The 27,361-nt window shown below is 49.2% G+C and overlaps 1 protein-coding gene across 3 annotated transcripts; it reads right to left on the bottom strand.

Moving 5' to 3' along the window:
* Window positions 1-5,655: 5,655 nt before the first annotated feature.
* On the bottom strand, window positions 5,656-27,261 carry ALOXE3 (arachidonate epidermal lipoxygenase 3). Of its 3 annotated transcripts, XM_019745044.2 has the most exons (16): window positions 26,919-27,261; window positions 26,077-26,178; window positions 25,257-25,461; window positions 24,097-24,178; window positions 23,454-23,573; window positions 23,019-23,144; window positions 20,323-20,426; window positions 19,588-19,760; window positions 18,674-18,817; window positions 18,376-18,579; window positions 18,197-18,283; window positions 17,593-17,762; window positions 16,858-16,979; window positions 12,263-12,363; window positions 11,491-11,661; window positions 5,656-6,594 (listed from the first exon to the last, which is right to left on the bottom strand). In XM_019745044.2, the coding sequence occupies exons 2-16, from the start codon at window positions 26,101-26,103 to the stop codon at window positions 6,415-6,417; spliced, it is 2,016 nt and encodes a 671-aa protein (XP_019600603.2). In that variant the 5' UTR covers window positions 26,104-26,178; window positions 26,919-27,261; the 3' UTR covers window positions 5,656-6,414. The 3 variants fall into 3 exon arrangements, with proteins under 3 accessions (XP_019600603.2, XP_074176136.1, XP_019600602.2); XM_074320035.1 differs by lacking the exon at window positions 26,919-27,261 and having other exon boundaries at window positions 23,019-23,141; window positions 26,077-26,856; XM_019745043.2 differs by lacking the exon at window positions 26,919-27,261 and having other exon boundaries at window positions 26,077-26,854.
* Between the last annotated feature and the right edge of the window lie 100 nt (window positions 27,262-27,361).

The raw sequence follows: 27,361 nt of genomic DNA, 5'->3' as shown, positions 1-27,361 counted from the left end.
CAGCGATGGAAGAGGAGGAATTTGTTGATTCCTGACAAGCCAAGATAAGCTGAGGAGGAATTGGGGTTGACTACAAAAATAGAAGACAGTTGTACACTTCTTGCACAAGAACTAAGCTAAGAATGGATATATAATTTGTGATGTAATCATAACATAGAATTTTACCCAGCGATGAAAAAAAAGAATGAACTATGATGTGGCTGAATCTTACTACAATTATATTGCGTTAAAGAAGCCAGACATAAAAGAGTACAGGATCTATCATTCCATTGATACAAAGTTCAAGAACAGGCAAAACTAAGTGATTCTTATAAAAGTCAGGCTAATGAGTAGCTCTGAAATGGGAGAGCCATGTAGGCAGCTAGAGGTGTTCTGTATCTTGATCTGAGTGGTGTATAGAGCACTATATGTATTTTACTATACCTACGTTATCATTCAATTTTATAAAGTACTCACCTCCCACTCCCCAAAAAAAGAAACAAAAAGAATGAAGCTAGGAAGAGGGTTAGAGTCAGGGTTGGGCTCCCATGGTATTGGGTTTGTCGGGAACCAGGTCATTCATTCCTCCATGCCATCATTTGTTCAGGAGATGTTTAAGGAGTATATGCAGTGTTCCAGGCACTGTTCTAGGCACTGCAGATACAAAGAAGAAGTAAACTACACACAGAGCTTGCTAAAGCTTGGAGAGAGGAAAAGAAATAGTAAACAATAATTTGTTTGCTGTAGTTTTGGATATTAAGCACTCTGAAGAAAATAAATCTGGAATGGAAAAGAGGTTGGGATTGGGGGCTAATTTCTTAGAATCACAGAAACCAGAGCCATGAGGACTGGGGCGGGATCAGGCCTCAGGATAGGGCTGAGTTCAGGGAGGTGTTGGGACTAAGATTATATTATGAGAGAGACTCAGAATTTTTCTCTCAGCAGATAGCGTTTGGGACCCAGGGAGAATGAGGAGAGAGTCACATTCCCGTCCCCCTTTTCCGGACCTGCCCTCTTTCCTTCTGCCTCCCAGGGGCAGTTCCTGCCAACCAGGAAGCACCAGCCCAGGTTTCCTCCCTGGTGGCACCCTTCTATCACCATTGAGGGAAAGTCACACAGTGCCCGGGCCAAGTTAAGGCCAAAGGGAGCTGGGATTCTAAGATGGAGAGAAGGTTCTGGGAGCTTCCTGATTGGGTGACGAATAGGGATGAGATTGCAATTCAGGTTGAGCGTAGGGATACAGATGTGGTTGGAGTTAGGGAGCAAAATGACCTTTTTAAGACCCAAATCTATCATGTCACCCCCGTCCCCTCCAACCCCAGATCAAGCCTGGCAGTGGCTCCTTCTTGCCTTTGAGATAATGACATCACCCCTTCACATGACCCACATGGTCTACCTCACAGGTCTCATCCCCCACCATGTTCTCCTTTGCTCTGTTCTGTCTGGGACTCTGTCTGCCTTTCGTTCATCATTATCAGACACTAATGGAGCCCCTACTATGTGCTTGGCTCTGTGACAGACCCTAAGAATGCAATGTAACCAAAGCAAATCCCTGCCCTCCCTCCTGGAGATTACATTCTAGTGCGGGAACAGACAAATTTACCTAATAACCAAGCAAATTAAACAGTATGCTTAATAGTTATAAGTGCTGAAGAGAAAAAACAAAGCATGGAAGGATAATATAAAGCATAAGGGAGAAACTTTAGATACAGAGCGGCCAGGGAAGAGCTCTTTGAGAAGGGACTTTTGAGTAAAGAAATGAAGGAAGTAAGGTCAGCCCCTTCCAACCACAGGGCTTTTCACATGCTACCCTTCTCTACCTCTTGGACCTGATTAATGTTTCCTCTTCCTTCTGATATTAGCTTGAGAATTGCTTCACCAAGGAAGGCTAAATTTAACTATTAATGGCTCTCACAAAATGGTGACTATCATTTTTGATTGAAGTCCACCCTCCCCACTAGATTAGACTACTGTGTTTCCCCGAAAATAAGACCTAGCTGGACCATTAGCTCTAATGAGTCTAGTGGAGCAAAAATTAATATAAGACCTGGTCTTATTTTAATATAATATAAGACCAGGTCTCATATAATATAATATAAGACTGGGTCTTATGTTAATTTTTGCTCCAAAACACGCATTAGAGCTGATGGTCTGGCTAGGTCTTACTTTTGGGAAAACATGGTATCATTTAACTAATGGTTTTCTCCCCACCTCCTGGCAAATACTTGGTACCTGGGAGATTTTTGAAACATGATTCTTAATGGTTGGATGGGTTAGTGATGAGGACAAGGTCAGGATTAAGAACTACATCGAAAATGGGCTTGGAATTAGGGTGAAGATTCAGAGAGTGAGACAAATTGGGGTAAGGGTTGAAGGGCAGGGAGTCACGTGTGTGGGGGGACGGGTTACGGGGATGGAGGCAGGATGGGGGAGAAGGCTGGGGATGAAGGTCATGCCCCCACCCTGGGTGACTGTCAGCGCTGTCTAATCGGCCTGGCAGTATGCTGTCCCCACTGAGGATGGGAGCTGTCAGGCCGGTCAGGCCCGCCATCCGGGCTCTGCTCTGCTAGTTTGATGACTCTTGGGGGATGATGGGAGGCTGATGATGTAAACTCTCCCAGCCTCCTGCTTTCTAGCCACTCCCCTTCCCTGGAGACTGTGTCCCCAGGGGGCTGCTAAGGCTTGGTGAGGAACAGGGTGGGGTAGAGTAAGAATTGAGGCTCAGGGGCTTGGGAAACTGCGCCTCCAGGCTCCTCTGGGACAAAGGGTCCTGGGGCAGAAGGATGAGAGGCCCAGCCTCAACCTTCTACTCCAGTGGTAAGACACTCTGTGGGGGTTAGGGAGGAGGCAGAGGCACGCAGGTGACCAGAGGATAAGGTGGGAGGGGATCTTGGGCAAATAGAGAAAGGAGCTGATGTTGTAGAAGAGTTTGGGTGGGTGTCACCATAAGTGGTGGGGATCTACCTCCATCCTCCAAAAGCTGCCTCCTCAAGTCATAACCCACTATCAATAGGTCTCCCCCGAGCCAGTCTCTCTCTACCAACGAAGCAGGAGTGGCAGCTCTGCTCAAGTCTAGAGTGGGAATTAGGTTCTGAGGGAAACAGGCATGGAAATGGGGCTGTGAACGTGGCTGGTGACATGGATGGAATTAGGCATGAGGATGTCAATGGGGCACTCCCCAGTTATAACCAAAACGTGGACTCATGACTCTGGGTAGGTGCTCATTGGGCTGAAGAACTGGTTCTCCTGGAGCTGGGGTGGACCCAGAGAGCAGGAGAGGCCTCTGGGAAGGATGCAAGCTTGCAGGGTTGACTTGCAATGGGCCACCCACACAAGAAGCCGAGTCTTCACTGCTGGGGCACCCCCTTACCTTGCTCCACCCCAAGCCTGCAAGGGAGGGAGCAACCACTGGGGCCCCACCCCCTAGAACACAGAGCAAAAAAATCCAATCGGGTCACTCCTCTGCTTAAAACTTCCCAGAGCTTAATATAGTGTTGCCCTTAGAATAAAGTCCAAGGACTCCCTGTACACTACAGGACTGTGCATGACCCAACTTTTATCCACCCCCTCATTCACCTTATTTTAGCCCCTCTGGCCTTCTCCTTATTCCTCAAACACATGCCCTTCAGGGCCCTTGCATTTGCCCTGTAATTGATCTATAACACCTTCCCCCCAAGCTGTCCCAAATGTTTTGTTCTTGTCACCCAGGTTTCAACTCAACTGCCATTCCTCAGAATGGCCTTCCCTGACCACCAGACCTAATGCTTCCCCCCACCCTCTACCCCAAGTCATGCTAACACACTGCCTGGTTTCATCTCCTGACTGCACTACAACTATCTGAAAGGATTTATTTGTTTGTGTGTTTATTTATGTGTTTGTTGTCTGTCTCCTTATAAGCCAGTGGAAATAGGGATGGTGCCAGGAGTTTAGTGTCAAACAGTGTCTAGGGAGACAGGAGCTATGAGGCAAGCAGATCCTAGAATGTCAACGCTGGAGGGACTTTCCAAGTCTTCTTGTCCTTCCCATTTATCTGACAGATGTGGGCCATCGAGGTTGAAGGATTTTCTCAAGTCCAGCTGGGGAAAGAGGGCTGGTGTGCTTCCCACTATACCAGTCACCTTCCAGACTGACCAAAAGGTATGAAGGAGTCCAGAGTGCACGCTGGAGGAAGTCCCCTATCTGACAGGGCTTGAGCTTTACACGAGCTCCTTCCTCACGTCCTGTCCCCCAGAGGCGCCCAGAGCCCAGGCAGAGTCCTACGTGCAGCTGGGTGTGTCTCCTCAGTAAATCCTCCTCCAAGCTTGCTCTTTGGGAAACCAAATTCCAGTGATTCGCAGTGGTCCCTCCGTCTCCGGCTCTTGGGCATTTTTAGGATGGGCATGCCTCCTAATGTTAAATTTGGCGCAGGCCAAGGAGTCTTCATCCTCTTGGAAAGACAGGCTGCCTGGGTGTGCCTGACTTCCCTCCAGCAAATCCTGGTCCTGCTGGTCTATGTCAAAGCCCAGGGTGGCTTAAAGGGTGGGCACATCCTGCCTCTGTCACAGTCCTCCTGGCTGCAAGTGGGCGCCTCTGGGTATCACTTAGTCCTTTGATTTTGTTCTAAAATGCCCAAAATCTAGTGATGTTGGCTAAATTCTTAGGTTGCAATATGCAGATGAGATATCCCCGAACACACTTCTTCATACACAATAACATGGGAATCCTCTTCTCCCAGGATCACAGGTACAGGAAGTGTAAATCTAACCTTTGGCATAGCCAAAGACTACCCCCATTCCCACAGCAGGCAATGTGACTCTAACCAAAGAGAGGCCGTGAGCAGAGTTTGGTCGGGCACAGAGTTTGACTCAAGAGGGAGAAGAAGTAAGGGGTCTGGATCTGAGGTCTAGCGAAGCAGGAAACAGGAAGGTGTTGAGTGGCTGTAGTGAAAGATATGGATGACTGACCTAAGGGGCTGCACACGTCTCTATTTTTAAGAGCTACAGGGCTGGAAGGGATGACTTCAGACTCTCCAGATTACCATCTGTTTCAGTCAGTATGGGTTAGAATATGCTGCAACAACAAACAATCCCAAAATTTCAATGGCTTAACCCAACAAAAGTTTATTTCTCTCTCAGCTCCATGTCCAACTCAGGTCAGCAGGGGGTTCTACTCTAGTCCTTCAGAAACAGAAGTTGATGGAAGTGTCATCTCAACATGTGCTTCTAAAACAGCAGAGGCATAGAGAAGAGAACTCTGGAGGGCTCATGCCAGTTATTATAGCTCCAGCCTGAAGATGACCCATCCCTCCTGCTCCTAGCTTGTTAGCCAACACTCATCCATGACTCCACCCATATACAAAAGAGCCAGAGTCCATGAATCCAGAAGAGGAACTGGATCTCAGTAGCAACACTAACAACTCTCACACCCAGAAGCTGGATTCTCAGGTTTTGCAAAATACATACTTTTTTCCTGTCAGCCCCTTGAGTCTGGATCTTCCTTCACTTCCTGATGGATGACACACTCTCGGAAGTGAGGGCAGGAATGTAAGGCCTAGGTAGGTGGTGGATTCATCTGGGAGGTTTTGTGTCTCCAGAACAGATGATCCAGGGACTCATTGCTGCTCCATCCTTCTCCAATATCCTTCACACACACACACACACACACACACACCAAAACAAAAATGAAATGGGAGCCGAATATGTTGGTTTTTATTGAACTTACCAGGCTCAAGGACCAAAAACAAAAGGAGGGGAATGGTAGTGTGGATAAGACAAGAGCTGGGGAGAGACCCTGTACACACTCTGGCCAGGAAGCCCGGCCCTGAGAACTGCAGCTAGAGGTCCAGATAAGCTGGGACCTAATTCTAACCTGCCCCTTAAAAGATACTGGAGTCAGAGAGGAGCACATGGCAGATCTAGGGCACACGTCCTTTCTTGCCCAATTTCCAGGCTTTTCCAGAGAAGGAAGTTGGATTGGTTAGTCCTAGGCTTGGAGAAAAGTGGAAACAAACAGGCAAGGTCGGAGAAAGAATTTGGGGATTGGGGAGGACTGGAAAGGAGAGCTCAGAGTCCCAAGCTGTGGGTCCCAATGGGAAGAGGTAGATTTTGATAGGTGTGAACAGCCATTACTAATAAAATAGTAATAGACATGATAGGCGAGGGAAGTAGGAGGTTGCCTGAAGTAAGGCAAGGGGCCTTGGGGTTTCTTCCTTTTGGAGGGTCTGTTGTGCATTTGACTTTAGTGAGCAGTTTCTCACCCTAGCACTGCTGTAGTTGCTCATAGGTCAGGGCCCAGTTTATATGATGCTAGAGCCATCTTGGGTGGGAAAAGTCCCCATCTGCAGAGGAGAAGGTTCAGGCTGAGAACAGACAGGGAGGGAGAAAGAGCCTGGATGACCCGGAGAAGCTGGCCCTCTGCATGCTTGGGCCTTTCTTTCAAGGTGGTAGGAGGAGGGGTTTAAATGGAGACGCTGTTCTCGATGAGGGGAGGGTCCAGGTAGATATAGGGCAGCGCCAGGCCCTGGTTCCGCTCCCGGATGTCCCGCGAGATCTGGGCCAGGCGGCTCTGGAAGGCAGCGATGCTCTGCCGCGGGGCCTCCTCGGTGAAGTGCTGGTCGGGGTAGGTGCCCAGTGGCCGCTGGGAGAAAAGCAAGTAGGGGGTCAGGATGATGTTCAGGACGGGATGGAGAGTAATGAGGGACCACATTTACCAACAAATACAGTTCAAGTCGCTTCTAAGGGCATGAAACAGCCACAGCTACTGTAAACGCAAACCTTTCAAATCACAGCCCCAAACCACCACTCCACACAACCCACACAGAGAAGCCCTGACACCCACAGCCCACAGAGTGTGGGGCCAGAAGCCAACCAACTTAAGGTTAGTGCTCCCTCTGCTGGTAACCCTTTGCCTGTTACTCTGACTCAGTTTCTGCATCTGAAAATGGATGGATTGGACTAGAAAATCTTTCAAGATCCCTTCCAGTGCCTTGTCCACTGTTCTGTGAACTAAAGAACACAACCACATTCATCATACAATTGAAATCAATGTAGAGTCAAATATATGGTGATGGAAGGCAAACTGACTCTGGATGGTGAACATACAATGTGACATACAGATGATGTATTACAGAATTATACACTGGAAACCTATGTGATTTTACTAACCATTGTCACCCAAATACATTTTAATTTAAAAAAAATCAATGTAAACATGCTCCAGCAAATATGCCCAAGAGTACATCTACTACCTCACAATAACAAAATGCAACCCCTGAAGACAACCAGGTCTGAAATATCTTCCCAATCACCCGACATAATGAAACTTTTGCGAACACGATCACCATCACCGTACACTGTCACACTATACAGCATGGCCAACCACAATCAAGAAATACTGCAATGAGCTTCAGTCAGTACCTTCCTGTGGCACTAGAGGACTGCCCTCTCTCCATGATCACACCATACAACCAGTTCACCATCCTAGTTCGTGGGGCTGGCCTCCTAACCAACACACACTTCTCGTCCAATATAACCTTCATACACTATCACTGTTGCCAATAATACTGATGTTTAAAAAAAAAAAATTATCTTGTTTTATTGCATGGCAAAGCCTTCCAGAACAGTGCTAAATAACAGCAGTAACTGGGCATTGTTTCTTGTCCCTGATTTTAATGAGGAGACCTCTCCTGTTTTACCATAAGTACAGTGTTTTGTTTTCTGAAACATACTTTTCATCAAAACTCCGTAAGGGAGTTTCATTTTACACTGACTTGTTATTAGCAATGGCTGTTCACACTTACCAAATGCTTTTTCAGCCTATAGTGAGATGATTATATGGTGCGTTTCTTTATTGATGTAATGAATTATATTGTTAGATTTCATAAGGTTGAACCAACCTTTCATTCTTTTCATTCCTAGAATAAACTAGACTTCGTCATGGTATATTATTGTTTTACTATTTACTATTGGCCTTCATTGGTTGAGGATATATTTTTAAGATGGTTATAGCTAAGTGGAACAAGTTTATAATTTTATTTTCTTAATTACAGCTAACATGTTGCAAGCGCTTTACATGGATTCTTACAATGGCACAACAATACTGTAAGACAGGTACTCTGATCATTCTCACTTTACAGATAAAGAAATTGAGGCTTAGAGATGCCCAGTTACATATCCAAGGTCATGTAGGTGGGAAGTGCAGATCTGGGATGGGGACCCTCTACCTGAGACCCACCTCCCCTCTTAAGAGCACGACAATTACCAGGTGCGGTATCAGGGTCCACAGTAAAATTATATGGGAAGCTTCTACCTTTTTCTATACTTGCAAGCAGCTTGAATAATTTAGGAATTACTTGTTCCTTGAAGGTTTATTAGAATCTCTCTTTGTAAGGACAGTGATCAGATCTTTTACAAACTTTTCCTTTATGTATGGTTTTCATCTCTTCTGGTGTTAAGTTTTATTTATATTTTCCTACAGAATAATTTATTTCATCTAGATTTCCACAATTTGTTTGCATAAAACTGTAAGTGATATTTTCTTCTAATTTCTTCAATCTTCTCTGTATTTATGGCCATATAACTTTCCCATTCCTATGTTGTACATTCATGTTCTTTTTTTTTTCTTGATTAGAATTGTCTCTGGTTTCTTACTTTCATTGGTCTTTTCAAAGAATCAGTGTTATGTCATATTTACTAAATTGACATCCAATTTCTGAAATTATAGTGTAGCTGTCAAAAAAGCAGGACACAGAAATATTACAGACTGGGTTCAAAGCCTACTTACTAGCTGTGTGACCTTGAGCAAACTGCTTAGTGTCTCTGAACCTCAGTTTTCTCCCCTATAAAATGGAACTACCATTTACTGAACATTTATATGCCAGGCACTGTATTAAGCATTTTAAACATAGCTACTTATTTACTTTGTATTTTAAAATAGTGGACATAAGGTATCTGATTTAATGACTGAGACATGATAGATCCTCAAGAAGAGATAGCTGTTATTATTGTGGTTGTTGTTATTATAATTTTCCAGGTTAAACTTCCCAGTGGCCCTGGGGGAGGGAATCCTCCACCCTCATCCTCTTGCCTCCTCATCCCTCTCCATGGTGATATTGTGATTTATAATAAAAAATATAGGGGCAGCCGGATGGCTCAGTTGGTTTGAGTGCAAACTCTTGACAACAAGCTTGCCTGTTCAATTCCTATATCGGATGGAGGGCGGCGCCCCCTACAACTAAGATTGAGGACAGCAATTGGACTTGGAGCTGAGCTGCGCCCTCCACAACTAGATTGAAGGACAACGACTTTGAGCTGATGGGCCCAGGAGAAACACACTGTTCCTCAATAGTCCCCAATATATATATATTTGGTCTTCCTCCCCATTCCTGGCACAGAGCTCCTAAAACCCTTATAGTTTCATGATAGAGTGTTACAGGTATCTTTTGCTATTCAAAATAAGACCCTTTCAACCACACCTGAGTTATTGAGGTGACTTCTGGAAAGCCTGTAAGGATGGGAGCTGGTTGCCATGGGAATTAACCATGTGATTAGAGGGTTGGAAGTTTCAGTCCCATCTCCCAACCTCTGGGGAGGGGAGAGGGACTGGAGGTTAAATTAATCTCCAATGGCCGATGATTTAATCAACCATGCTTATGTAATGAAGCCTCCATAAAAATCCCTGAATTACAGGTTTGGATTGCTTCCAAGTTGGTGAACATGTGTAGGTGCTGGGGGGGGGGTGACATACCCAGAGAGAGCATGGAAGCTCTGCACCCCTATCTACGTACCTTGCCCTGTATATTTCTTTCATCTGGCTGTTCCTGAGTTGTATCCTCTTATAATAAACCAGTAATCTAATAAGTATCCTGAGTTCTGTGAGATGTTCCAGCAAATGATCGAAACTGAGGATGGAGCTGTAGAAACTTCTGATGTATAGCTGGTTGGTCAGAATCACAGGTAAGACCCTAGACTTTCAGTTGGCAATTTGCATAGTGGGGAGGGGCAATCTTGTGGGACGGAGCCCTTAACCTCAGTCTCCAGGTAGATAGTGTCAGAATTGAGTTAAATTATAGGGCACCCAGCTAGTGTCTGAGAATTGTTTCGTGTGGGAACAACCACCACACATTTGGTGGCCAGAAGTATTGAGTGAGAGTATTGAGAGTATTAATAGAGTAGTCTGTGAGTAAACAAAAAACAGATAATTTGTTTCTTCATGATGACGGAAATGAATGTCTCCAAACCCTTGGGAGATGGGACTAGAAAGGATCAGGATATAGGGATGAGTTCCTGGCATTCACAGGCTATGAGATGGTAAGTTAAAACTTGTTAAGAAGATAAAATATCTGCACCAAATGGAGTCAAGTGGGAGAAATGAGTATATTCGTGTAACATCAGAGAACTTGTGAACAAGACCGGGAGGGCAGAGGCATGACTGATAACCCAGTGTGTAAACGGAGATGAGGACAATGGGTGATTAAAGGGCTGCTCCCACACATAAGGCCTAGCCTACGTAACAGCCTTCTGTTCGGGAGGCAGGAACAGCCTCGTTCATGCCTCCAAATTTGCCTCTCCCATCCATCTACACAGCCAAAGAAGCACTCTTGCTAAAACAAATTTAGCCATGTCACCCCAGGCTTAAAACTCTTCAGGGGCTCCCCATTGTCCTCTGAATGAATACTGTGCCCTCAATGAACCATCTGTGATTCCACAGACACACTACTGGACTCTTGCCTTCACTTCACTTCATTTCACTTGGTCTCACCTTTCCCTCTGCCTAGAAATTAACCCTGGCCCTCTTTTGTCTGCCAAACTCCTGCTTGTCTCACAGGTTTCAGCTTAAATGTCACTTCCTCCAGGAAGCCTCCCTGGCTTCACCCAGACTCTGTCAGTTTCCGTAGGACCCTGTCCTCACCTCTACCACAAGACCATAGTAAGCTCATGAGAACAGGGTTCATATCTTCTCCTCAGTGTCTGGCACATTGCAGGTGTTCAAGAAGTACATGTTCAAATGGAGGAATTAGTATATTAGTAATTCCTACAACACTGTGGTGCCCTTTATCATTTATATGTGTATCTCCTCAGCTAGATGGTAGGATTCTTAGAGGCAGGAAGGTCTCAGTCAACTTTTATGTGCCTGGTTCCCAGGGCTGTGTTGACACATGGGAGGTATCCAAAAAATGTGTGTTGAATGTTTGGATAAATGGATGAGTGGTTGATGGATGAATGACTGATGGATGCATAAATGGTTAGATGGATGGAGGGTTGCATGGATGCATAAATTGGTAAACTGCTGAAATGGATGGATGGTATACCCTAGCCCCTAAATTGGTATTTGCTTCAATATATCTTGGGATCAATGTATCTTGTCTCTTGGGATCAACTATCATTTCCTGAAAAAACTGAAGAACCCAAGGCAGTTTAGCAGTGGGCATAAATGCCAGCAGTCAGTCCCCAAGCTCCCCTAACACAGTTACCACCACCTCCACTGCCCAGGCCCTGCAAACACCCACCCCTCCATCCCACCCCACACACACACCTGGTCCTTGGGCTCTTGGCTGACCACCCAGAAGAGGAGAAGGTTGTTACAGGTGATGTTCACTTCTGGCAGCGTCTCTAGGTAACTCTTCAGGGTGGTCGTCCCCTTGGTCCGGGGTGGGGGCTGCCTCATGGATGATGGAGCATTGGGCATCCAGGCCCCAAAGTCATGCTGTGGAGACCCCCGCCCCAATTGAGCCAACTGGCCAGAGGGGGAAGACTAGCTCTATCATCATCATCCCTGGTCCTGCCCCTTCTATTTCAGGTCTTACAGCTGGGAAATGAGGGGATTGTGGAAAGGGAAGACAGGAGGGGTCTAGCGTAGAAAGTTCCAGAAGTGGGACAAGAGCCTGGCTCACCACTTGTCACTCCCCACCCAATGTTCCAGGACTGGGTGGAGTGAATCATCAGGGAAGGAGGAGGACCCAGAGAGGAGGTAACCTTAGAAATGGGCCTTGGGCTGACGTGCCGCACGGAGCAACCTGATACTCCACTTGGCTGCATCCTGACCATGACAGAAGCCCATAAGTTTTACTCCCTACATAATACCAACTCGAGTCACCTTTACAACCGTGGATCCAGCCCCACCCCAGTCATAATCCAACACCAGCCTTTCACTCCACCCAGTCGCTACTCCAACCCCATCCCTAATCATAAACCCACCCCAACGCTGACCCACCCATGCTCTCAACCCAAACTCTGGCCTCACACGCTTTGCTGAGCCTAACCTTGTGTGTCCCAATGCCCCCCAAGGCTGCCTTCTGCAGACTCACCTGTCCACTGTTGACAGCGGCATGCTGGGCGGAGCAGTTGAAGATGATTGCAGTGAGAAACTTCACCAGCTCTTTTGGGGTACACAGCCGGCGTGGGAATCCTGGGTGTGGGAGGAAGGAAAAAGGGTGTGGATGGAGGAGACAAGATTCCTAGGGGCAGCTCAGGGCTGAGGCTCAGCACAGGGGGAGAGTGAGGAAGTGAGGGCTGAGCATTTGGCCACCAGTCATTAGACTAAGATTAGGTTTGAGCTGAGGTTAGGGATGGATCCTGACCAAGGCTTGTGGTCCCTGAAGGGGATCAAGATAGGAGCTGGGTGCTGGGATCAGACGAGAAATACCCAGCTGGCAGAGCTCACAGAAGAGGAGCCAGGTTCAAGACGACAGCCAAGCTGCCTTTCCCTGATTGCCAAGGCATTTCTATCTGCAGCCCATATTAGCACTTAATGATTTAATTCTACTCCGTTCACCGAGATTTGTCCAAGCACCCAGTACTGGGTCGCCTGCTACTGGGCTTAGCGGCAGGGACGGATGACCAAAATGTGCTACTCCTAGGTCTGCAGGAATGGAAGCGGAAGAAAGCTCTCAGGCCAGGGCCTGGCTCTTTGAGGAGACAGCAGGCAGGCAGTGCATTGGGGCTAATGTGATCCCTGGAGGAAGAGAAGGGACTTCCTTGAGTAAAAGTGGATGCGCTTTGAATGGAAAGAAGATGAGAGAGGAAAGCATTTCAGCCCCCAGCCCTCTCCTTTCTGTACCTCATTGGTCTCATCCAAGTCCACGGCTTTAACTGCCTCCCTCTGGCTGATAACTCCTAAATTCACATCTCTGGCTCCCCCTGCGCCCTGAACTCTAGGCTCAACAGTGGGCTTAAATCTGCAGCAACTACCTGCCAGCTCCACCTGCGTGTCTATGAGGCATCTCAGACTTTACATCTGCAAAACCTAATACTTGATTCCCTGCCCTCACCCCCATCCCTCCCACACTCCCATTTCGATACTCTCTCCTGTGCACTCACTCTTCTTTTTATCTCATACTGCACATATCGGCAAATACTTCTAGAAGCCAATTCCGTCTCACCACCTCCAGTCTCCTCCACTACCCAGTCTCCATCATCTCGCTCCTGGATGAATCTAAGTGCTTCCACCCTTACCCCTGACAGCCAGAGTGAGTGCTCCTTTAGAAAAATAAATCCAGTTATGTCATCGGTTACTAAAACCTTCTAAGGGCTTCCTACCTCACTTACCTCACCGTGGCCCTACTTGATTTGGCTCTGGCTTCTTCTCTGACTTCATTTCCTTCCCGACATTTCTCCCTCTCACTTTAGTCCAGCCACACAGGCCTTCCTGATATTTCTCAAACCTACCAGCATACTCCCACCACAAGGCTTTGCTCCCACCGCTGCCTGCATGCTCTTACCCCAGCTTTCCACAGAACCAGCTCTCTTACTTCCTTCATATCCCTACTCAAACATCCCCCTCTCAGAGAGGTCTCCCCTATCTGAAATTATCCCCCCTCCTCCACACACTAGAGATTGCTGATGCTGTTTTATTCTTCTTAGCATTCATCACTACCTGGCATATTTGTTTGTTATCTGTCCTTCTCCACGTGAATATTAAGCTCCATGAAGGCCTGGATTTTTGTCTGTTATGTTCACTGCTGAACCCCAGCACCTAGAACAATGCTTAACACATATTAAGAGCCAAGTAATGACTGGCTAAATGAAGTGAACACACGGGAGGGTAAGAAGCCACAGTGGGAAGGAATGGGACTTAGCAAGGTGAAGGGTCAAGAAGGGTATTTATTGGGGGTGAGGCTGCAGCAGTGTGCCAGGCCAGGTGGTTTCGGGGCACTATGTCAGAGGATTACCAGGGTGGCACCCCACAGGCTTGGCGGGCAAGCATCAAAAGGCTGGGAGAGGAGGGACTGGTTGAGAAGCAGTTGCCACAATGCAGGAATAGTGAGGACTGGGACTAGGGCGGTGACACTGGGAAATAATGGGAACAATAGGGTTAGCCACCCAACTGGATTTAGAGAGAGAGAAGGACAGAAGGGAACATGAGTCAAAGATGGCTCCAAGATTTGGAGTCAGGATGACTGGAGAGAAACTGATGCAACAGCAGACAGAGAGGTTTGGAGGAAGGACTGGGTATCTGCCTGGGAGTGTGTGGAAATTTTCTGAATGTTCTGTGCATAGTAGATATTCCAACCGTGAGGGCTAAAACTTAAAAAGTAAAGCAGTCAGATCACCTATGGGAATTTTTCTGTAGCTCATATTATTTATTTTTTCCCCTGGAAATATGGAGCAAAAGGCATACTGACTGAGGTTAATGAATGAAAGTTTTACCTGAAAACATATGAACATAGAATAAGTTTGTACTTGTCAGGAGAGATGTTTGTCAATCCGAAGAATGTTCTGATGTATTAAATCAGAGACAAGTTTAATAAAGTAAGATAGGAGAGTTGAGCCAACAGTAATTCTATCCCCTCCTGGGTCTTAAATAGGAAACAGAAAACCCCAAAGAGAAACTGCCTCCAGGAAGAGGAGTAATCAGTATCAGGGCTGCCAGTGACGACAGTAGGCTTGCAAAGCTCAGGGAGGGATCACCCTTTAAAAGATCCAAAAGCAATCCAGCTGTCACCACCTTTACCCAGAAATCACTCTTGGTATCACTAATAGTGTGACAACCTGACATTATGTGCCTCCCAAGATAATGCAATGTGGAGAACACAGCATCACCTGAGAAATATTCTTACCAAAAATATTTAACCTTTAGATATTACAGAGGATAGAGGAACAAGATGAATGACATCATGAGGAAGCAATTAGAGAAATTCAGAAGGTGAGACATTCTACAGAACTAGTCCTGGCTTTTCAATAGTCCTTGTCAGATGTCATGTGATTTAAAAAGGGAGGGGGGTGCTGTCCTAAATTAAGAGCCTTTAGAGTCAAAACAAACAAATGTATCATGTGGTCCTTGACTGGCTCCAGAATCCAGAGCATCAGCTGAAAGAAAATGGGCCAAGTGAGGAAATTTGAATATAGACTAGAAAAGAGGGTGATATTGGAAATTATTGTCAGTTTTGTTAGTGTGATGATAGTATTGTGTTGTGTAGAAAAACATCATTTTTGAGATGCATATTGATTAGGGGTGAGATATGAAATATATGTAATTACTTTAAAAGACTTTGGCAATAAATGAAAGCAACAGATTAATCAAATATGGCAAAGATGTTGGCAATTGTTGAATCTGGTTGGTGAGTAAATGGGTGTTCATTACATTATACTCTTTACTTTTCTATATATTTAAATATGTTTGTTTAAAGAAAAAGCCTCAGAGTTGATTACAGGCTGCAACAGCTGTTCATTCTGTTTGTGGGTGACCTGAAACCACCCCTCTTCTGGGTTTTCCCAGACAGGAACTCCTCTGGATGGCCACCAGAAGTGCTAAATCAGCTGAAAGCCAAATCTCTGCTGAGAAGAGATGTCCCAGGCAGTGTGAGAGTCTTCCTCCTCAAGCCAAGGCTAGGGGAACTGGAGGATGGACATTTGTGCCGATCTTAGCTTTTCTTTTTCTTCCACTACAACTGGATACAGAGGCTTCCTCTATATTTTCCAATGCCTGATGTACAGACCTTAATACAGTGACACTAGGCAGTAGGCTATGAGGAATAGCAATGGGGTATATAACCCGAGCAAGGCCAAAAGTCCTTCTATAGTGGCATGACTTATAGTTTTCACGTGCTGGTCTCAAGAGTGACAATGAGACAGCCAACAAGAAAAGTCCTTCAGGGAATGGGGAATGGGGGATTTCTAAGCATGGGATCAGCTACAGAGGAGAAACAGGAGAAAGGATCATTTCATCAGGGAGGGGTAGAGAGAAGAGACAGATCCAGGAGAAGCCAACAGCTGGGAGACAGCAGGGGCCTAGGAAGAAGTGGGAGCTTCAGAAGGACATAGTCTCCCTGGAGCTAAGGGAAGACTTTAGGGAAGGGAGGGCGGTCTGGGCATCCGCTCAGCACTAAGGTTAAGCAAAGGACATCTATAAGAGGGCCACTGGTGTTGGTAGGTCTCAGAAGCCAATCGGGCAGTGTCGGAAGAGAGAGAAGAGTTAGGGTTAGGTGACAGGAGCAAATAAGAAAGAATCAGGCAGCAGCAGGACCAACCCACTCCTTGAAACCAAAGGAAGTGAGAGGGGCCACCTGGCAGGATAGTCATGGGAGAGTATGAGAGAGAGTTCCAGAATCCTTTGTGTTTAAGGCCAAAGATGGCTCATACTGCACGATGCGACACATCCATACAGCTCAGCAAGCAGAAATGAACGGATGGGCTCAGGCTTGTATAAAAGTCTAAAAGAGACCAGAGGAGCCCAGCGTAGTGGTTGAAAGCGAGGGCTTTGGAGACAGTGGGAGCTGCCTCTAGATTCTGCCTCTGCCACTTACTGTGTATCCTTCTCTGTGCCTATTCCTCTGTTCTGTGTGGCTAATAATAATAGGATGCACTTCAATAAATAGGAACTAATTCATGGTGGGGCCAGGGGTGGGGTGGGGGGAGCATTGGGTCATTGGGAGCCTGTGGTTGAGGGATGGAGAGGGGATACCTGAGCTTTCCCGGCCCAGGAACGCCTGACGAAAAATCTCGCCGACCCAGGCCTGCAGCTCCGAATCCTGCTGTACAGACGCGTCACTGGGATAATAGTAGCTCACGATTTCTGAGACAAAGCTGCAGGAAAGAGATGCCTATGCTATGGCAGTGACCTTGGGCTCAGGCCTGGCCAAAATCCAACATCCACTGCCACTCAGGCTGGGGAGAGTCAGCAGGGCAGAGTCCCCTGAGAGTCCCCAGGGATTCAGTGGGGACCCTCAAATACAATTGGAACCTGAGTGCTTAGGCTTCCCTCAAGTCTCACACCCACTCCTGAATGATGGGTGCTCTGGGCCTCCTCCCTGCACAGGGCGCTGGGGGAGGGTGCACAGAAGAGAGCCAGACGTATGCTGGATCCCCTCCCCACTCGAAGCCCAAGAGAAAGGAAGACTCGTCTGCTTGGAGGCCCCAGCCCACACCTGACTGTTTTACCTTCTCTGGACACCCTGTCTTTTCCGTCCTCTACTGTGTTCAAACACAGCCCAGCCCCTCCCCAGTCCAAAGCTATCTGCCATTTCATAGGGCACCCCAACTCTCACCCTTGGGAGTACCCCATGCTTGGGCCTGAAAACACCTGGAACCCCCAGCACCAAGCACCCCCGCTTGCATCAGCAAGCACGGAGGTCCACACTGCCTGGGGGCCAGGAGGCCCTGGTGGAGCCAGGTTGGTTGCAGGGCTCCAGGCCCACACCTCTCAATGGCTGCCCAGATCTTCAAACCATCATCTCGGTAATGGTAGTTGGGGATGGCCAGGACACCACGGGCGCGCAGGCTGTCCGGAAGGCAGAAATTGGTGTAGGTGAAGTGGGCCAGACCAGTGCTCATGAGGTAGAGGAGGCCTTGCCTCCCAATTGACGTGACCTGAGGACACATCACAGTTCAGCTCCTGGGCTCTCCCAAACCTTACCCAGGTGCCTGGGGACGAGATGGGGCTAGTGACTCAGCAGAGGAAATTTTTCAGTTAATCGAGCAGTCCAAGACCACGGGATCAAACACCCGTAGGGGCCTGACACGGGCTGTACTAGTTGCGGTCCTATTACTCGCAGAGGAGGTAATCTTTAGGGATTTGCTGAGCAGGGGCCTGTGGGTGAGATCGGCGGGCCGGGACAGGGTTTGTGGGCGGGGCAAACTGGCGACTGGAGGGAAGGGGCGAGGCTTTGTGGGAAGAGGCTGGCAGGAACTGTGGAATGGGATTAGAGGCCGAACACGGCTTGTAAGCGGGGCAGTGTCCTTGGGGGCGGGCCCTCAGAGATGGGGTGAGCAGGGGTGGGCGTGAGGGGGCAGGGAGGACACACCTTGTCCACCAGGCCCTCAGGATTGAGCAGCGTGGCGCGGGCGATGGTGTTCACCTGCAGCGTGTAGCGAGTGTGGGGAAGCAGGAGCTACGAGCGAGATGAGGTCACAGGGGCCGAAGGTCAGGGGAGAAGGCCCCCCTGGCCCTGCCCCTCTGACCCTGCCCGGGCGACACACAGACCTTGTAAATAGGATGACAGAGGGGCAGCTGACGCAGCGTGGCCATGGCGAAGGCCTCGCACAGCAAATGCGTGCACAAGAAGTGCGTGTTGTTCTCGTGCACCAGGAACTCAGAGTTGCGCACCCACGTCTTAGCCAGCAGCCAGTCCCAGTCAGAGTCAGTGGGCAAAAAGATAGGGCTATCGGGCCCGGGGGTCTGGCTGAGCTGCGTTCAAGAATAATAAGGGGGTGAGGCTCAAGACTGCTACGGGAGTGTGCCCCGTGAGGCCCCGCCCCCAGAAGGCCCGCCCCAGGCTCACCTGGATGGCCAAGGGCATTAGCGCCCCCTGGGGGTTGAGCCACAACAGGCAGAGCGGGGCGGTCACGTACTGCGGCTGACCGTTTAGGCAGTGGACAGGGGCCTCCGCCAGGATCCAGTAGTCCGCTAGGAAGATGTTTCCCCTCTGGGGAAGGCACAATAGAGCCTCAGAGGGCCCTCCCCACCCGCGCTCTGCTTCCCTCTCTGTTCTCTGCCCACTCCAATCCCAGCTTGGGCCTCAGTAATGCTTGGTGCCTGCACTAATAGCCAACGTCGGTACCCCACCCTTCCCAGAATGTTTGGAATGAGGTCCAGCAGAGTCTCTCCTTGTGCAACCGCTCACCTTGCTTCCCACCTTGGACAAGCCAGCATCCTCTCCCCCTCTCCCCATACCTGGTCCTTCCTACTCTCGCAATACAGATGACCTCAGTGTATCCAACAACAGCAAAATCACCAAACACGTCTCCAGCCTTCTGGAGAATACCTGAGGGTTGGCTGCCCCAGAGAGCCTAGATTATCATCTTCTCTCACATCCTCAAAGCTCCTACTTCTCCATTATTGTTCCTACTGTATCTAACGGCACTGCCTTTGGCATGTCCTAAAAGATGCTTCTTCAGGCCTCAGCAATCGGAATCTTGGAATCTTGGAGACCCCAGAACAGAGGCAGGGCCTCCTCCTCCAAACTGTCCTGTTCATTAATACTTCTTCAGTGAGCCCTGATCACTCACACCACTTCACCAGACCCCATGTCAAGCCGCAAGCCATCCTGAGCCCCATCTGGCCCTCATCCACATCTACTAAAAAGGTGTAGGGTCAGGGCTTCCCAGAGGATGAGGCCTGCAAGCTGGATACAGCCTCGATCATACCATCCTTACACTTCACACCCATCTTTGTCCATAATGGCAACTCACCCACCTGTAGCTCTGTCTGCAGGCAGGTGTCAGGTCCCAGCAAAGGGCCCACCATGTCATTGGTGACAGGCAGCTTGCTGGGCAAGCTGGAGAGGCGATGGAGCATGACAGGATTAACGCCATTCAGGTACTGGTACCCAAAGAAGTGATCCTCACACCAGTGCTCTGTGACATACTCTAGGGAACAAGGGGATGGCGGGGCGGTTGGTCTGGAAACTACTTCCCTAGATCCTGCTCCTGCCCAGCCCTTTGCTCATCACTATGGCTTAGGTTTTCCTCTCAGTAACCCTATGAGGTAGGTATAGTTACATCTTCAATTTAACACTGGACACTGAGAGCCAAAGAGATGGAGTGACTTGCTCAGTTTACTGGCAGAACAGGGATTTGAACTTAAGTCCAGCCTCCAAGCCCAGAACTCTTGGTGGTGGGATAAAGGAAGAAAGGTAAGTGCCCCTGATCAGGATCAGGGCTCCCTAAATGACCTTTGGCCCTCTCCCAGGCAAGCATAGTACCTATCTGTCCTCACTCTTCTGTTCTTGTCCCCTCTCAGAGGAAGGGGAGATGCATGGGGACTGAGGGGCATCTGTGAGATTGCCACCAGTGAAACAAGGAACTCGTCCCACTGGAATCCAGCAGTCTCCCTGAGAGGGCTAGAGGAGGGTGCTTCCCCAGGATGGGCAGAGGGGTCTGAGCATTGGGTATGGTGGAGGATGGACATCTCCTGCCTGGCTCTGCACACCTGAAGTGAAGGTCTTGTGGCACCAGAAGATATTCCGGATGTCATCCAGCTTCTTCCAGGAGCCCTTTCGATCCAGCAGCCCTCGAAGCTTCATGCCCAAGGACCTGAGGGGGAGAGGAAGTGAGTGTGGGGCCTGGGGCTACCAGTGGCACTGTGTCCCCAGCCTAGAGTCCTGGAGAAGTCTGACAAGGTCAGTGCCCTAACAATCTGCATGGGAGAAAAATTTAGTAGCCAGTTGAGGCTTTGTAGGGGTGACTCCACATGTGTACGCAAAGTTGGCACATGTGACCATGTGGTACAGACAAGTCATCTTCTCTGGTATTTTGGCCTGCTTTCTCCAAGCTTCCATATTGTCATAGACCTTCACTGGCTCTTCCCTCCCTACAGGACAAAGCCCCAACTGCTAAGGCTGGCTAGGAAGCTCCCCACCAGCCAGTTTCTATCAACCTTTCCAGCTTTTTCTCCCACCCTGCGCACTAGCCAAGGTTAACTACGGCCGTCTTGCTAAACACAACCAGAGATATATACTCTATACACTAGATTGGTAAAGGTGGGGTTGGCACCCGGAGGGGTGTGCACTTTTCACTTTGTGGATGTCTATACTGTTTAATTTTTTACAATGAACGCATGTTATTTTACGATCAGAAAAAATGTTTGAAATAAAGTCTGCTTGTCCAGGGCTTTGCTCATGCTGTGCTTCTCCTACAAAGCCATCGCCTACATCTCCACTTGCTATTAAACCTGTCTGTTCTTCTGTGCGCATCTTAGATGCAACGTCCTTCATGAAACATGATCACCCCCAAACACATGCCTTTATGTATCTTTCACAAAAAACTCATCACTCCCTTCATTACATTGTAAACCCAATGTAGTCATATCATCTCCCGTTATACTATGAGCTCTTAGGGCCATGACTTGGCTCTGTATGCCCCAACATACCCAGTTCATAATAATCACTCACTAACTGGGCCAAGTCAAATGGAAGGGAATGTAGCATAGAGCAGTCAGGTTTGTGGCAAAAGGTAGGCTGTGTAAGGATGCTGATGTGCTGTGAAGAGTGTGGGCACCTGGAGAAAGCAGCGAACAAGGGGACATTAGCAACCTGACAAGCCCCGGAATAACTTCTTCTGTTCTTACTAAGACATTCACTCCTCCTTGCACATGCACTGGCTGAGTGCCTTCCCAGTGAGGAGGACGCAGGAGATGGGAAAAACTATGTAGGAGGAGGCACTAAGGGAGAAAGAAAAGGCCTTTCTTTTTCCAAGGGCCAGCCACAAACGTCCTTCACAACACCCTGCAGTAGCCCCACACTAAAATCCAAGTGCTACCTGCTCCTCTCCATGAGTACTGGACAGCTGCCAAATGCCAGCTCCCTCTTCTCGCTGGCCCTTCTGTGAGTTCCATGCTAGCTGTCCTGGTGGTCTCCCAGGCCCTCCCCTGCCTAGAGCCACATATCCATCCAGGGACCAACTCAGGTGACTCTACCTTCTGAGCTGCTTCTCTGGACCCTCAGCTCTGCCAGGGCCTCTCAGTGGGCCCTTGTCCTGAAGCCTGATCCACCTGTGGCTGCCTGCCTGCCTGCTTCAATCCACCACAGACACGCTGGAACCCTACCACACTTATGTATCCCCTCCCACTAGTCCTTCTCCAAAAGAATTATTCTGGCACAGAGGCCCAGAAGATGAGAGCCAGCTCGTTGCCCTGGTCTCCTCTGGGCCTCTTCATGCAGCCACTGCACAGATGGCCAGCTGAGCGTCCCATTTGTCCTGCTAAAGCGAGCTGGGTTTGCCCAGGACCCACCCACTCTCCCCTCATCTCTCCTCTCCCTGGCTCAAAGCCCACCTGCCTCACAGGAGCCACCTCCTAGCCATCTGCCAACCCCTGCCACCTCTAGACACCCGAGTATTAACTGTACCCCTCCAGCCATATCACACTCAGAGCCTCAACTGTTGACTTGAGCTGCTAATTGAGCAACTCCACTGATTGCTAATTAACTGTACTACGCATCTCCCCAGTGATACTGTGAGTTCCTTACAGCCAAGACTATATCTTACTACTACTCAGTAACATCGACTGAGAGATTATTTTGTGCTGGGTGTTATCTCATTAAATTCTCCCCCAAACCTATGAGTTAAGTATGACTATTACTGTCATTTTGTAAATGAGGAAACTGTTTAGAGGCTAAGTGAAAATCATGGTCACACAGCTAGAAAGTATTGGTTCCGGGATTTGAACCTGAGGTGGTCTGACCACCTCCTTAAAGCTTAAGAGCCAGGCCTCTCTATCCTACTCAGCATGGTCCCAACACAGCCTGTGGACCATGCTCTGCACAGAATAGGTGCTCAATTAACTGTCTTGGTTTGAGGAATGGAAAGAGAGGGGATGATTAAGGAGCAAAGAGGAGGCAATGGAGGAGTCTAAGGAGAGAGAGACAGGAAACTGAGGAGCAGAAAGGGGGTCTGGGGGCAGAGAGAAGGGAGACTGGGGGCAGGGAGAGGGGAGACTGGGGGCAAAGAGAGGGGAGACTAAGCACAGGATGAGGGGAGACTGTGCGTAGAAAGAAGGGAGACTGAGGCCATGGAGAGGGGAGACTGGAGGGCAAAGAGGGTAAACTGAGGCAGAGATGTGGCTGTGCATCAAAGGAGCAGAGGCAGATGGGAGAGGACGCAGGAGTACAGAGAGGACAGTTGCCTCACACAGGAATGGCATTGAAAATCAGCGAGGTCTTCTTGGTGGCCGAGTATCGAATATTGGGCTCCATGTGCAGCAGGGATGGGATGTCAACTTTCATGGGGAAGCCAGGCAGGTACCGATTCCCACTGCTGGGGGTGGAAGGGAGTGGGACAGAAGAACAGAGAACAATCAGAGAGACCTGCAGCCCACTCCCCTTAGGTCCTTCCCTCTCTCCTCCCCCGGACTCCCCAGGCCTCCCCTCACCCCTGACTCCTCCACCGCCCTCTCTGCCTTCTCCTGTATGCTTGACACCGGGCCATCCCTGCCCATTCTATTCCTGACACTTGAATTAAATTGCACTTATCATTCTCTTTCCAGGCTGCTTGGGTCCCATCCTCCCAACAGACCCCTCACTTCATGCCCTCCCACCTTCTTCCCAAGCCTGGGGCCCCTCTCACTTGTCATCCTGATCTGTGCAAGTTGTTGTCTTGGTCAAGGCAAATTTCTTGTCTGACTCCATCTCCTCAAAGCTGCTGACATCCACAATGCCAGGGAAACCAGGGGCATAGACTTTCCAGCTTCCAGAGGAAAGAGTTTAGAGGTGGCAAGTCAAACTTAGGGTACACAGAAACCTTAGCTTTTAAGGCATGCCTTGAAATTAAAACTCCCAGAAAACTCACTTTCTGGGTAGGTGACAAAGAATTGGAATTCTCCCTCAGGCACTGGGCTTCAGATCAGGGTAGCATTTGAGGATAACATAAATGTCCAGGCTGGTTTAGAATTGGGTTTGTGTTGAGATTAAGATCAAGGCCAGCTTGGGGTAAGGCTAAGGATGGGCTGAGATTCATCAATATTAGGGTCATGTCTGATAACTGGGTCACATCAAGGGCAGCTAGGGCTGAGTGTGGATTCATTGATGGTTTTGGGATAATAATTGATACTGGTATTCAAGGTCAATATTAGATTGAGGTTAGGGTTAAATAATGGTCCTGATTGGAGTTGAAGCCACAAGGTTGGAAGTGAGGTCAGAGTTAGTAACAATGTGATGAAGTCTGAGGTCAGTGTAAAGACGGGAAGGAAGTCAAATTAGGTAACCCTCACCAGTAGCATTCCTGTCGGGCCTGTAGTTCTCGTTTCCGGTGGTCCAGAAGGAGAGGAAGGGAGTCCTGACAAATCGTTCTTGCTGTGGGGAATGAAAATTACTCATCATATAAGCCTTTTTTCAAAAAACACCTTCTCCAGCAACGCTTGCCTGAACCCCCTAACTCTTGAACCCAATCCCTCAGTGACATGGATGTTCCATGTTCTTTGTGCATTCATTAGTAGAAGGGATTCAGGACAACCTCACCACCAAATTATAACAATCTTCCTAATTGTTTTCATGTTTGTCTCCTTTACAAGACTGTAAACTCTTTCCAGGCAGAAGTCACACTGTATTCAGTTTTTGTATTCCCAGCATCTAGCATGGTACCTGCCACTGTGCATATAGCATGCACTTGATAAACAACTGATGAACAAATATATTTTGTGAAGTGATGAATGGATCACCATTATGACAGTTAGAGGTTCAGAGTGAGCTCTATGAAGACCTCACTATGGGCCAAGGAGCAATGTTCACTTACCTCACCTTGACCTAGAACAGTATCTCTTATCCCTAAGACTCATCTCAAACCTTGGACTAGCCCTAGTCTTGCCTCTTCAAATCAGACAGCTCAGGAGACATGGGGTCCAAAGGCTGAAAGAGTTTGAGCCCAGGATTCTTGAAAGGCCCAAATTCAAGAAAGAATCCTAACAGCACCTCACAGGGACTTCATTCACACCAGAAAAGCCAGTAGTAATGGACAGGGCCTTTCCAGATAAATTCTTTCAACGTTCAGGGCTTTTCCACCTATTGAAATCCAATTACTCAGCTTGCAGGTTAGTTCCTCTCTAGGCTTCAGAGGAATTCACTTTGGGGAAGTGCAGAGGGAGTCAGAGGAAAGCAAACTGACATCTGTGTGTGTTTGTGTCCGGGTGGTGTGAGTATACACAAGCTCATGTCTAGTCTCTGTGTCTCCAGAGGCGCAAATACTACCTGGAAAGCCCTGGCATTTCAAGGCTTTAGAGGCTCACTTTTATTCAGAACACATCTACCTGGTAGCCCTGAACTTCTGTTGCCACTACCCCAACCCTGTTCGCTACACTCTGGGCTCTGGGAGACCCTGCCCTTAATTCCCACAGATGCCTTCTCCAGCACAGGCCAGCCCCTGCCTTTGGCCCACCTGTTCCTGGTCGCAGCTCTACTGTACAGTAGCCCTCAATCCATTGATAGCAGGGGAAGTGGGAAGGGGTACCATCAGGGCCAGTGACACAGATGTGGCTGCAGTACCAGGAGTCCCTAGGGAAGAAAGCAAAGCGCTCCTTGTGTAGACGCAGCAATAAGAGCTCTCCCAGCTCCGCTGAGCAGCGCACCTTGTAGGTCTGCACCTGAGGGGACCAAGAGAGCAAGGTGAGAGGCAAAGAACTTCCAAGGCTATCCTAGCACCTTGCAAGGTGCATCTATACCTACACCTATTCTGGCACGGAAACCTGAGCCTGCTGCTAACCCATGTGGTGCCTTTGTATGAATTAGAAAAAGGCACCCCTTCATCCAGGCAGAAGCAACCATGCCTACCACAGGTAGAGAGGGTTCTGGATTTCACTAGCCCCTTTGGTGGCCCACTTCCCTGCCCCAAGACCAACCGGCAAACAGTCCTGGGGCCTGGCAGAGAGAGGCAGGCAGACCGCCTCCAGAGAAGAGGAAACCCACGGAGTTCAAGGGACTTTCCCAAATCCCACCTTCAGTTATGAGAGGAGGAGCTAGGAAGCCGGTGGAATTCTTCTGACCCCCTCCCCACGGCTCCTTCGCAGCCCTGCCTGGGGTAGGGTTTATCATCCCCAGGAAAGACAGGGTCTAAAATAGGGATGGTGAGTTGGTCAGGGCCCGCATCCTGAGTTCTGCTGGATTTGATGAGCCCGGTAGGGAAGACCCTCCCCTCCTTCCGGGTCCCCTGAGAGCCCTGCCCCTCAGGGGTCGCTCCTCCCTCTCTCCTCTGTACTTACCGATCCAGGGGCGAAGTCCCTGCCCATACGATCCAGCAGCTGTTTGGAGCTTTCACCACACGTGCCCACCAATGTGACGAAGATGTTGTCCAGTGTGCCGGCCTTCAGGTAGGGACCAGTGGTCACACGCACGCGGTACACGGCCATGATGGGAAGGAAGAAGGGATGCCCCCCGGCAAGGTTACCTACAGCAGCAGCCCGACTAGAAGGGAGCAGCAGTCAGGGCAGGACTGGGCTGCTGGGCTGCTGAGCCTCTGAAATAGGGGCTATAAGGGACAGGGAAGGCCTCCGAGGAAAGACCCAGCTCTCTCCAGGATACTCTGTCTCTCCCCGAAGCTCCCGGCCTGTGCCCTTGCTCTCTACGGGCTCCTTCTCCCCGCCTACATTTGCGCCCCAATAGTTGTTTGTTTGCCTCTGGCACAGCCGGTCCCTCTGGCTGGCAGTTCAGGGCTCACCCAGATGGATATCAGGAGCCTGGGTCTCATTGGGAAGGGAGGGACCAAATGCTGAGACGGAGTATAGGTGACGCCTGTATGGTTGGGACATTGACTTCCTCCTGGTCAGGGGCCCTACTAATGCTCTGGGGCCTTTATTCGTCTGCCTGCTCCCCAAGACTCTTCCCTCCTCCCTCAACCGCAACTGGGCACAGAGCACCCACATTCCTATTTGTGAATCAGAATCATTCACGTGAATCACTATACACAAGTGAGCCACACTCAATCATAAATCACACGTGACAACAGCCACACGCAGGTGAGCCGCACACGCATTCCTACATACTCCATGGGGGTCAGAAACAACTCTCCTGTCACCCATCACCACCACCGTCCCCACGCCCGGACCTCTGTGTCCCCGGTCTGGCACGCGGGATCTCAATCTCTCTCTTGGAATGGGGGAAATCAGGGGACCGAAGTGGACTTCGGGAGCACTGCGTCTGAAGGCTCCACGTGGCATTCTTTCAGCTCCGGGCCCACCCTCGGACTTCGGGCTCCGGGGCGGGAGAAGGGGTGCTGGGATGCCTGGGATTTAGGTCATCCAGACCTGAGAGCATCCTCCCCACGACGGAAGCCCGCAGCCGGCAGCGGCCCCGCGCGGCCAGTCCCTGCACAGCACCGTCCCAGCCTCCGCTGCGCGGCAGCCCTAGCGTCACGAACTCGGTGGGAGCTGTACTCCAGGAAGCACGCGTAAGAAGCGCGATCGCGAGTCGGTTGCCCGGCTTCTCCTGCTTGTTCCAGATTTGTGCACGTATGTATACAATTCTACATCAATTATATGACAGCGCGCT

The sequence above is a fragment of the Rhinolophus sinicus genome, linkage group LG15 (assembly GCF_036562045.2).
Source record: "Rhinolophus sinicus isolate RSC01 linkage group LG15, ASM3656204v1, whole genome shotgun sequence".
In the NCBI taxonomy this organism is placed as follows: domain Eukaryota; kingdom Metazoa; phylum Chordata; class Mammalia; order Chiroptera; family Rhinolophidae; genus Rhinolophus; species Rhinolophus sinicus.
This window is presented reverse-complemented; position numbering and strand designations above follow the sequence as displayed.